The sequence below is a fragment of the Papilio machaon genome, chromosome 17 (assembly GCF_912999745.1).
Source record: "Papilio machaon chromosome 17, ilPapMach1.1, whole genome shotgun sequence".
Lineage (NCBI taxonomy): Eukaryota > Metazoa > Arthropoda > Insecta > Lepidoptera > Papilionidae > Papilio > Papilio machaon.
In genome coordinates, this window is record NC_060002.1 from 4,641,279 (window position 1) to 4,653,076 (window position 11,798).

At 35.4% G+C, this 11,798-nt stretch overlaps 2 protein-coding genes across 3 annotated transcripts; one reads left to right on the forward strand and one right to left on the reverse strand.

Annotated features, from left to right (window-relative positions):
• The first annotated feature begins 1 nt into the window (after position 1).
• Positions 2-3,354, forward strand: LOC106721525 (aldo-keto reductase family 1 member A1). 2 transcript variants are annotated; one of them, XM_014516479.2, is made up of 6 exons: positions 2-319; positions 391-558; positions 1,146-1,349; positions 1,548-1,798; positions 1,878-2,028; positions 2,587-3,354. In XM_014516479.2, exons 1-6 carry the CDS (start codon positions 254-256, stop codon positions 2,743-2,745), a joined length of 999 nt encoding a protein of 332 aa, XP_014371965.2. In that variant the 5' UTR covers positions 2-253; the 3' UTR covers positions 2,746-3,354. The 2 variants fall into 2 exon arrangements, with proteins under 2 accessions (XP_014371965.2, XP_014371966.2); XM_014516480.2 differs by having other exon boundaries at positions 2,567-2,650.
• Positions 3,355-4,219: 865 nt separating this feature from the next.
• LOC106721638 (DNA replication licensing factor mcm5) lies at positions 4,220-11,684 on the reverse strand. Its single transcript, XM_045681947.1, has 13 exons — positions 11,438-11,684; positions 11,213-11,360; positions 10,850-10,957; positions 10,549-10,721; positions 10,341-10,419; positions 9,772-9,930; positions 9,274-9,511; positions 8,501-8,694; positions 7,764-7,904; positions 6,919-7,095; positions 5,963-6,207; positions 5,131-5,273; positions 4,220-4,484 (listed from the first exon to the last, which is right to left on the reverse strand). Exons 1-13 carry the CDS (start codon positions 11,590-11,592, stop codon positions 4,255-4,257), a joined length of 2,190 nt encoding a protein of 729 aa, XP_045537903.1. The 5' UTR covers positions 11,593-11,684; the 3' UTR covers positions 4,220-4,254.
• Between the last annotated feature and the right edge of the window lie 114 nt (positions 11,685-11,798).

The window sequence follows — 11,798 nt, forward strand, 5'->3', positions numbered from 1 at the left end:
TCACACAATTGCGGTGCATTATTCTCACGTCCTGTAGACATTTGGTGTAATATATCGATTACAGTACGTACGATACGATTGCTTTTAAATAATTAATGAGCACACATTAGAAAAAAATATTTTCTTTTTTTTTTGGCTATTTGCCAAAATAGACCTGTCAGATTGTTCTTGAACAAAGACTTTTATTGAAGAGCGAGAGAGTGGTTCAAGTTCGTAGACCAGTTAATCCGGGATTACGGAAAATACAAACACCATGCGATATGCGACGCTGTCCCAGACTGGTGATCTAATGCCGACATTGGGTTTAGGCACATGGCAGGTTTGTACAACATATTTTAAGTATAAAATCTTCATGAATCAAAAAATTTAATATTACTAAAATACTTTCAGGCCCCGCCTGATGTTATAGAATCTACTGTCTATAAAGCCTTAGATTTGGGCTACAGACATATAGATACTGCGTTTAATTACAACAATGAAGAAGCAATCGGTAATGCCATAAAACAATGGATTACTGATGGGAAGGGTACCAGAAAAGATTTATTTATCACTACGAAGGTTAGTCTCGTATTATTTTTAACCATTGTAAAAACTACGTTCCATCCTGTTTATTTAATGTCCTGCGTTTCGTTTATCTAATTTCCCCTTATATTTTAGAAGAACCCGCCATTGAAAGAAAAAGTCGCCATGGTATTAGCAGGCATACTATGTGTTGCGAAAATGATATTGTTTTATAAGTAGTAAATAAACCAATATCAGAATTAACTTTATACGTCGTACATATGATTACACGACAAGCAAAATAAATGTAACTTGTAAAAGCAAAAACGAGAAATGTGTTTTTCATGGAATATGGGGTTAAAAGCTTTTACGTAGGATGATACTTTAAAAAAAAAACTCAGAAAAAAACAAAAGATGGTCATTTTTGAAAAAGATGCTGGTTGAGAACAATTTTCGTTTCGAAGTGTTTGCTATAAAATATTGGTAGGAGAAAATGGGTGTCACAATTTTTATATTTAAATGCCCAAGTGCCTTTAACTTTCAAGCACTGTTTTTTAAAATGCGAATACAACGCGTTTTCTTTCAGTTTTATGTTCGGATTTTTCTATAAACTTTTTATTTTTAATTATTGTAAATATTTCCAGTTGCCCCATGTAGGTAACAGGGCGTCCGATGTGCGCAAATTCCTTGACCTACAACTGAGCCGTTTGCAAATGGATTATGTGGACTTGTATTTAATACACGTCCCGTTCGGTTTCCATTGCAACCTTGACACCCTGACGCCGGTGGTCAAGGACAATGGGGAGTACGATCTAGACATGGAAACCAATCATATTAATACTTGGAGGGTGAGGTTTAAAATATTTACTTTTTGTGCTTGCGTAAAGTATACTATGTTAAAACTCTAAATATCTTTCTATTTATTTATCGTCCGACATTGGTATTAACGACGAACCATTATGAATGCGAACTTTGCGATTACTTTGTAAATTTTAAACAAATTAAAAATGCGTTTCTGAATGAAATTACAAAATTATTAACTCCAGGTGATGGAGCAATGCCAGAAGGAGGGTCGCATCCGCAACCTAGGCCTGTCGAACTTCAACCAGGCGCAGATCAGCAAGATAATGAAGCACGCGACGCTGAAGCCGCAGGTGCTGCAGGTGGAGCTGCACGCCTACTTCCAGCAGCTCGAGCTGCGCAAGTTCTGCGCCGACAACGACATCGTAGTGACCGCGTACGCTCCACTCGGCAGTCCCGGAGCCAAGGATCACTTCGTCAACAAATACAACTACAAGTACGTACCCACACATAATTCACATAAAATTCTTTACTGTTTCATTATGTATGTTTAAGTCGACACATAAAATTTTCAGCCCAGACGCTTTTCCGGATCTTTTAGGCCGTCCAGAAGTAAAGGAGATTGCCTCGAGACATGGCAAAACACCGGCACAAGTACTGTTAAATTTCTTAGTCAATCAAAAGGTCGTAGTCATTCCTAAGAGTACTAGTGAGAAGAGATTGAAGGTGTGTACTGTGCTTTATATAATTTCGCCGTTTAGTGGCCATTTGATAGCGAGTGCGCAGTAGTGTTTCTTTATAGACTTGTCGCAGTAATCTGCTTTCAATGAATTTCATAGTAACTCACCATCTTCTCATCCCCCCCCCCCTCCCCCATGTGCTGACAAAACGAAACTTTACAATCACGTTCTCGTCCGCGTATTCCAATATTTTAAAATTTTAACTTCAATTATATTTATAAAAGTACAAGCCCGTGTGTGCGATGCATGACAATATATAACAAGCGCATGTCTCCTAACATTTGAATCCACAATAATTTTTTAATTAATCCGGAATTAGGCGGAGGCTTAAAATTTTTAGGGACTGAATAGGGAATCTGCAGACTTTTAAATTCTTCTTTCATTAAAAAAAACTTCTTTGTATCACTCATTATGTGTCGATAAGTTTATTTCTCGTACACTATACACTTTAACACTACATTTAATGATATTTAACATTTCACAAACTCAATGTAATAGTTGCACGACTCATTATTTTGTTTCAGATCAACTGATTTTGTTTCAGGAAAACTTCGATATATATGATTTTGAGTTAATGCCAGCAGAAATAAATAGCTTAAAGAACTTAGACAAGGGCGAGGGCGGTCGTATATTTAATTTCCTATTCTGGAAGGGCGTCGAGAAACATCCCGAATATCCTTTCAGTGTTCCCGGCGCGGTCTAAGAGCGGCATTATTATTTATACCCGGCGGTCTTGATCCTAATATTATCGTTGAATTTTGTGTTATCATCAATTCTGTCTCAAGGTGGTTTGATCGTACTACAATTATTTAATACAAACACATCTTTCAAATATATCGAAGTGCTCTTACATGTCAATAATTAAAGACAATTTTGGTTATTCTATAAATTGTTTCTTATAGTAGGGGAGGCGAAGCGGATATTTTGGGGTTTACTCGAGCGCGGCAGTTAAATATTGCACCCGTTCAAACACTCCCACACAATACCACGTGGAGCCGCATTTTTAGCGGAGTTTTTTGCTAATTGAAACAGTGAGTTAATTCCATTCAGAAAAGTCTATATTTAAAATTTGATTGCACTCGACATTTTCAAGGGCAAGTTTTTTCTTTGCAACTTTTTAACTCTCCCATATCATTATGTAGCGTGAAAATTGTCAGATAATTGAATTGTAGACTTATCTGCAAACAATTAACTCACCCAGTCTCAAACTGGCGCGCTAATAAAACTTTATTCAGCATTAACAGTTATTTTTTTCACTCGTTAGTATGTTTAACTGCTACGCTCGAGTAAATCCCAAAATCCCCGCTTCGCCTCCCCTACTACTATGGAGTGACAAATTTATGGAATTGAAAATTGAGAAAATAATTTACCAACATTCTTATTTAGCATTCCAATTTAATTTAAGCTTGTCCTTTAAGATGTATAAAGTCGTTATGACGAAATAAAAATTACAATCTTATTTTTAGTGACTCAAATCAGTTTGTTTAGCTCACTGTTAATAGAATGAAAATGTATAAAAAAATTCTTCACAGATTATACTTAAAATGTTACATCTGTGCCAACCTATTAGAAAAAATAAGCTCAGTAAAATTTAAATATTTCTAAAGGGTTTTTCAAACGTGTTGAATAAGCCTGGCTTGCTTGCTAAGATACATGTATATTAACATCGTATTTATTCTATAAAAGAGATAGTAATTATGCGAAGTGTTTCTGCAATGAAAACCCACTTGAATACCCTGAGACATAATTGACGATAAGTTTTCTACCTCTATCCGCTTCGTGATTATTTCTACGCTTGTATAAAATGACCACCGAGTAGCTTTAACATTGTAACGTCAGTTCAACTGACATATAATTTTACTGTGCTCTGAGCATTGCTATTATCGTATTAATGTATTCAATACTCAAATGTGAACATTAGAATAGTCTGTAGTTACCATTACTTGCGATTTATTAGTGTTTAATTCAATAAAGGCTAAAAAATAAAAATTGGTATTTTATTTTATATTTTTCATCCATTTTATGTTGCCATCTTAGTCATTTATTTTGTTATTTTTTACAGAGACAACACCAGATTTTAAATCTCTATAAATTGGTGCATTCACATACAGGCGATCTTATCGCCTTAAAATTTATAAGCTAAGTAAAGTATACAATAAAAAGAAAAATATTTTTTTTTATTTAGTTAAAATAACATCAATTATTGTTTTTTTTATGACAATCGGTACAACATTTTCCTTTGTAATCTGTGCTGCAGTTCCCCGCGTCTTATCATCGTGTGTATGACTTTAAATATGGCGCGCTCCGGGTACTTCTGTCTGACAAAGTCCTGTATGATGGTCTGCTCCGACACTTGGGAGCCGACGGCAAATCTACGTTTTAACTGTTTCTCTATACGTGACAACATCTCGTGATCTTCCTCCGTAGTAAAACCTTCCGCACCTGAATATCAATAAATAATTTATTACTGTGTTGGCAGCTGGCTTATTTATCTATCTTATATATATATATATATATATCTATACTCTATAAATATATCTATATATCTAAAAGAAAGTTGTGTTAGTTACACTATTTATAACTCAAGATCGGCTGAATCGATTTGACTGAAAATTGGTGGGCAGGTAGCTTAGAACCAGGAAACGGCCATAGGATAATTTTTACCCCGTTTTCTATCTTTATTCCGCGCGGACGGAGTCGCGGGTAAAAGCTCGTATAAAATAAAAGTAAATAAGTTAATTTAAATTAAAATAAATTTAAGGAAAGTATAAATTAAATGAGTAATGAGAAATGTGGCACTATTAAATTGTTAGGACATATTAGGAGTGTTTAGAATTCAATTGTCACTTCCTACTTTGATTACTTTCTTCTATGAAAAAGTAAAGAAAAAAAAAACTTCTACCTGTCAAAAAATTTAGAAATTCACTGAAGACCATTGAAAACCCAGCCGTAGTATAAGTAAACATTGTCAAGACAAAAGTTAACACCTTCCATGCGACTAACATTTTTGTGAATTCGTCATGCGAGTCGGTGGCACTGAATGTGTTACTGAAGTAAATATAAAGAATTGTATAGATGTATTGGTTACCCGCGAGGCTTCCTGTCATGGCGGCATCGAGTGTGGAGACTTGGAAGAGGCGCAGCGCCTCCGCCACATGAGCCTCCGTCGCGAACGGCGCCAACTGCATCTTTGCCAACGACTCCGATATACGCACTACAGCCTCTAATTGTCTGAAAATAAAATGATGTAACTCGGAGCCATCGTCTCTTCCATGTATTTGCGTGCAGACTTTAGATGGTAAATTCTTTACTGATCTTCTCGATGTTAGTCCGTCTATTTACTAATTTTAGATAGGTAGGTTTAGATCAAAATCATGGCTTAACCTGAAAGCTCTGTATATATAGTTTTGCAGAATCTTTTTACTAAATCATTTATATGTTTTTTGTATTCTTTCTCTCAAGTTAATTAACCAGTGTATACAATTATTTTCGTTGTATATAGACATTTTAGTTATACATCGATTGCATAACTTACTTTAGTGACCTGTAATTTGCATATTACATATAAATTGTTTTTTTTTAATATCAAAAGGTGGCAATCGACCACCTGGATTCGCCGAAATAGCGAGACGACCGTTGCCCATAGACATTCGCAAATGCAGATGCGTTCTTTTACCTTTTATCAATGATGAAGGGGACGCACAGAAAGAGGATATTTCACCTAAACATGCGTCCCCTCCTCCGCCAAATCCACTTTCCCTTCCCATCCTTTCCTAACTAGTAAAGGATGGGAAAGGAAAGAGGACTAAAATTAGACCCCCGTGTCACATTGTACACAACTAAATTTTTAAGTAAAGTTGCTGTGACTTTATCAAACATTTTATACAAGAGCAGTGTATGTGTGTGTATGTATGTATTACCTGACAGTGATGGGTATGGACAGTCGTTTGTCTGCGTGTCGTTCGTGTTGCGATGCGCCGGCCCGCATGAGGACGTAGCGCGCGCGCAGTCGCTCTGCTGCCTCTGCGGAGAGACGTGGTCCGCAACGCGCGCGACAATACGCGCCGTAGCGACGTAACACGCTCAGTGGTAACTCTCCCGAACTTAGCTCCCGCTCTACGCTGTCCCCGCCCATGTGTACTGACATTATGTGCTTTGCTAGAGTCTGTATACGAACACAAGTAATATTAAATGTGATTTATTTTTTAATAAATAATAAATCTTTATTGTACATTTTACACCTCTGTTTCATTATAACCTTGGCTCCTTTATTAGGTTTCCGTGTATTAAAGGAACCAATGACTTCCCTTACATGTTAAAAGTATGTACAATTTTTGAGTTAAATTAACATTTTAAAACCAAAAGAGAAAAAGTAAACTATAGCAATATGCGTGTGTGTTTGTGTGTGTGTATCTGGTGTTGATTTGTGTTCGTGTGTATGTATGCGTGAATGGGTGAGTGGGTGTTTATGTGAATGTGGATGTGAGGAGTGTGTGAATAAGAAATGAAAGAATAAAATTTTATATTAATACTTTGTTAATACGATTTACGAATATATTTTTCAGATATCTTGGTGGCTCTTAGCTTCGTGAGAGTTATTGCACAGAACACAATGTTAAGTGATGCCGTTAGGCATCGCGCACATGATCTTGAGCCGCCAACATATTTGAAAAGAGTTATACGATGTATATTGTGAGTTGACATTGGACAAAGGATCCAATTGTCTCGCAATAGATAGAAAAGAGATTTAGTAAAACATGTTCCTAAAAAATTGTAGACATAGACATTTTTCTGTCTCTTCAGATCTAAAATAATTTTGAATGGATCCACAACACAAACAAATAATTAACATAATTTGTGTATTAAATATACTTACAATATCTCTATTCTGGTCGTGTTCATCTTTGACGATGAATATCATGTCGAAGCGTGAGAGTATAGTTGGCATGAAGTCAATGTTGTCATCAGCTTTGGTGTCATCCCAGCGACCGAACACAGAGTTGGCGGCCGCCAGCACAGAGCACCGAGAGTTCAGTGTTGTTGTTATACCCGCCTGAGTCATATAACATACTTTTACTATATTACGTGTAACATTTTATAATTTCAAAATATATAAAAAAAATAATTTAATGCACATTAGTTGTGCACTATTTCGTTTTTAATAGATTAATAACTTTAAATATTTAATTGTGTAACTACCATTTTATTCAGTTTATTCAAGACGGACATACATCAATTATTTGTTTGGAATGTTTAATTCGTAATTTATTAATCACTAGCTTTTACCCGCGACTCCGTCCGCGCGGAATAAAAAAAAATGCACACAAGATAAAAAAAGTTCCTATGTCGGTCTCCTAATTCTAAGCTACCTCACCACCAATTTTCAGCTAAAACAGTTCGACCGATCTTGAGTTAAAAATGGTGTAACTAACACGACTTTCTTTTATATATATAGATAAGATGTAATAAATTATAATTGTGGGTTTCCATTGACTAAACATAAATTAGGACTTGAATTAATTAAAAAATGTTTCAAATCAAGTGACATAGCAAAGAAATTTCTTGATAAATGAGAGTTTACAACATAAAACAGTCAAGACCTGCTCAAAGTAACTTCAGCTTAGTTAGTCATAATGTATACTTCTTTTCATATATCTTGGAGGCTCAAGGTCTTCAGTGTCCTCCACTCGCTACACCTAAAATGATGTTCTGTTCCATTACCTTGGCAATAGATATGGTCTGCTGTTCCATAGCTTCGTGTATAGCAACGCGGTCGTCTTCGCGCATCTTATCAAACTCGTCGATGCAAACAACACCACCATCAGCCAACACCATCGCACCACCCTCCATTACGAAGTTACGCTGCAACGTATCACATTGTCAATATACCTAATTTATATCTCTTTTGAGGACAATCTCAATATTAAGAAAAAAGTGTCTACCCTTCTTGATAGACTATAAACATCTCAATCATCATCAGAGCCTACCCCAAGTTAGGGGTGACTAGGCCATAGTCAACCACGCTGGCCAAGTGCGGGTTGACTTCACACATATCATTGAATTTCTTCTCAGATATGTGCAGCATCACGATGTTTTCCTTCACCGTAAGAACGTCGAATAAATGTACGTATGTAAATCGAAAAACACATTGGTACATGGCGGGATTCGAACCCAGGACCTGCAGATTGCAAGTCAAGTAACCTCTGAGCCAACAACATCTCAATGCAAACATATATTTTATTAACTAACTGCAGCATGGTTTAAATTAAAATAGGTATGTTTAATTGAAACCGATAAGACAAAATATTGTCTTTGTACTTTAATACGCTTTTTATTATGTTAGCTTGATATTGAACAGCTTATAAACATATTGACAGTTACAAAAATATTTTTTATATTTACACAATACAATTAGTAGGGTAAATATTTAATAAGTAATTATTTCAAATTGTACTTACACTACCGGGGTCTCTGATAACGGATGCTGTAAGTCCTGCAGCACTGGAGCCCTTACCCGACGTGTATACCCCCACCGGGGCAGCTTTCTCCACAAACTTCAACAACTGAGACTTGGCAGTTCCGGGGTCACCCAGTAACAGAATATTGATGTCTCCTCGCCGGGTCAGACCATCCGGTAGTCTTTTACGGGACCCTAAAAATATTTATTACTGTCTTACTAATATTATAAATGCGAATATTTGGATGGATGGATGTTTGTTTGAAGGTATTTACGGAACAGCTCAACAAATCTTGAAATTTAGCACAAATGTAGAGCGTAGTCTGGAAGAACACATAGTCTACTAGTATAGTTTTTTTTAAAATTCCGCGTGAAACTACTAGTTAAATATAAAGAGATCTGCAATTCATAATGTCACAGGTCGGACGAGTTGTACAGCCGAGGACGTTTATTTCCTACCCACTTGATTGAATGAAGTATTTCACTAAAATTAGGTCAAAAACTCACATTTATGCTAAATTAGCTGTCGCCGGCGACTCCGTCCGCGCGGCATTAAAAAAAACTTAATTAGTAGTCTATGTGTTCTTCCAGACTATGTTCAACATTCATGCAAAATTTCATCAAGATCTGTTCAGCTGTTCCGGAGATACCTTCAAACAAACATCCATCCATCCAAACATTCGAATTTATAATATTAGTAAGATTACAATTCTTTTAACAGTTTCCTGTATGATAATCAATCTAAAGTGCGAATTTGTTTATTTGTATAAATACCTCCGAATAACAAACAGGCGATAGCTTTCTTCATATCGACAACACCGAATACACTTGGCGCGATGGATTTGGCGATCCTCTCGTATATGTCGGGCGATGCAGCCAGCCGCCGGAACTGCTCCTCCTCGTCCGAGGTGAAGGGACGAAGTCCGCCAGTCACGCCCTCCTCCGCGGTCAGCCCCACAGCGCGCAGGTACGAAGACCTCACTCCCACTGAACCCTTGTCGCGGTTCTCTTTCTATGTTCATAACAAAACAATAAAAATCTTCTTGACTTGGCAAAAGATTTATTAATATATTTAAATAATTAAACCTTAAAATTATAAATAAATGCAATGTATGTCTAAATGATTATTTAATAAGTTTTAAAGTTATAAATAGTACATTCTCCGCTCAAGAGTAGCCTTTAAAATACATCTATTATTAGTTGAGGTACATTTAAATTAAATAATAAAAAACTATACTAAAATCTAGAATAAATTACGCATGATACACTTACGGCAATTTTAGCTATCTTCTTAATAGAGTATATGCCGAGCACTGTGACACGAGCCCCGGGCGCCACTCGCTCGCACAGTGTGCGCTCGCAGTACACTGTCAGGTGACGCGGCATCTCACCCTGCGGAATGCTCTCCGGACTCTCTTGCAACTTCAACACCTACAATCATTATAATATAATCACTTTTATCATTAAAATGGAGACGAACATGAATATCATAAATAAATATGAAGAAATGTCAAAAAAAAAATAACAGCAAGAATTATTGGGTACTACACTGGGTTGCCTGGAAAAGATCGCTTATAGTGATATGGCTGCCATTGCTCTATGTAAATCAGTTTTAAGTCATTTTTGGGTGAGGAAGAAACCTGTATATGTAAAATATTGTAGTCCCTTCACTCTCGCTTATCCAGGTACTTCAGTGTGCAACTTTCACACCACTAAAAAGTTTATACCAATACTGTCTGTTGCTAATGAAATTAAAAAAAAAAAAAACAGTAGTAGCGAATGTATTATTTCAAAGTATATTCAACTGTTCTGGAGTTATGAGGTAACAAGCTGTTGCTTACCTGATAGTCAATGCATTTACATTTGTCTGGTATAATAAAGTATGGATCTAAAGGACATTTAGGTCGACCAGCTTGTTCCCTGAAAACAATTAATTTGCTTCAATTTATAGAATAATGCGAAAAATTTATTTAAATAAAAAAACAAACAGTTTCATACATAAAGGTTGTGGATTCTTTTTTTATTTTGGATAATTAAAAATTTCCTTACGTATTACATTTCCTAGGCATAACATATCCTTCAAGACCGGGTTTCACAGGCAAGTTGGGTATAATATTGCGACAAGAACGACATTGTATTGATATTTTTGTCGCCTTTGCTTTTATTGCTGATGTTGATATCACAATACCCGGTATCTTTACAAGACGTGAAACTGTTTCAGACTGAAAAATACGATAAAGTAAAAATGATTTAATTTGCAAATATATTACTGTCAATTATTTTAGTCATGTATTTTATAATAATTAATGTAAAACTTTATATAACTTAATAAATATATTTAGAAAATTACCTTAAGTTCTCTTAAATTAGATGGATGTGCATCAGATGATAGTAAGACTTGTATGTCTTCTACTTTCTCCTCACCTTCTGGCCGAGGGGCAGTCAGCTCATCTGCTAACTGAAATTTAGCAAAATTAGAAAAATTATTTTGTATGTGATATTTGTAGACTTTGAAATATAGTCAAAAATGGACAAAAAGAATCCAAGCTCACTTGTAGAGGTTTCTTTTAATAAGAGTTTCTGGCTTATGGAGATTTTTCATTGGGACCGGATAATGACTTTTTCGATTATCCGGGTTCGACTGTATATAATTGATATTTAGTGATACACCATAGAACAAAAAAGTTTCAAAACTATGTATAAAAAAAAGTACCTCCTTAGCTGCTTCCTCCAGAACTGGCAAATGTTCGGTTGGTTTCTTATACAATTTTTCTGCTAAAATATCGTCAAAACTTGACAAATCTTCTATATTTATTTCAACCCAGTATTGGTTTAGGTTATAATTACGTTTGAGAGCATCTCTGAAACAAGAAATGAAATATCAAATCGTGTTACAGTTACTAATGTATTTTTTAAATTACGAAAGTTATTTACAAACCTATATTTGTAATTAAAATTTCCCGTTTGATACTGTCGAATAAATTCTTTAAACTTTTTCTTTACAGCTTGTAGGTTGATTTGATCTTGTGATTCATTTTCTTCGACGCCGAAATTATCAGAAAAAAAGACTCCAGGGTCATCAAAGCCTTCCATAGTAGCTATTTAATGATATGTGTAATATTAAAAATTATAATGTTGTTAAAGCAAGCCAACTTCAAATAAAAGTTATAGTTAATTTGGCGCGTATTCTGACATATGAAAGAACATCAGAACAACAAAAAGCACACTGACGTTAGGATGTGCGTTTTAAAATGTATCGATAAAATAATCATTTAACACACGCTAAAAACATCATTAAG

Coding starts and splice junctions, on each gene's coding strand:
- LOC106721525 (XM_014516479.2), top strand. CDS start 254: ATGCGATATGCGACGCTGTCCCAGACTGGTGATCTAATGCCGACATTG. Junction 1,799..1,877: donor GTCAACAAATACAACTACAA/GTACGTACCCAC, acceptor TAAAATTTTCAG/CCCAGACGCTTTTCCGGATC. Junction 2,029..2,586: donor CTAGTGAGAAGAGATTGAAG/GTGTGTACTGTG, acceptor ATTTTGTTTCAG/GAAAACTTCGATATATATGA.
- LOC106721638 (XM_045681947.1), bottom strand. CDS start 11,592: ATGGAAGGCTTTGATGACCCTGGAGTCTTTTTTTCTGATAATTTCGGC. Junction 10,958..11,212: donor TGGAGGAAGCAGCTAAGGAG/GTACTTTTTTTT, acceptor GCTAAATTTCAG/TTAGCAGATGAGCTGACTGC. Junction 5,274..5,962: donor TCCATACCCATCACTGTCAG/GTAATACATACA, acceptor TTTTATTTTCAG/ACAATTAGAGGCTGTAGTGC.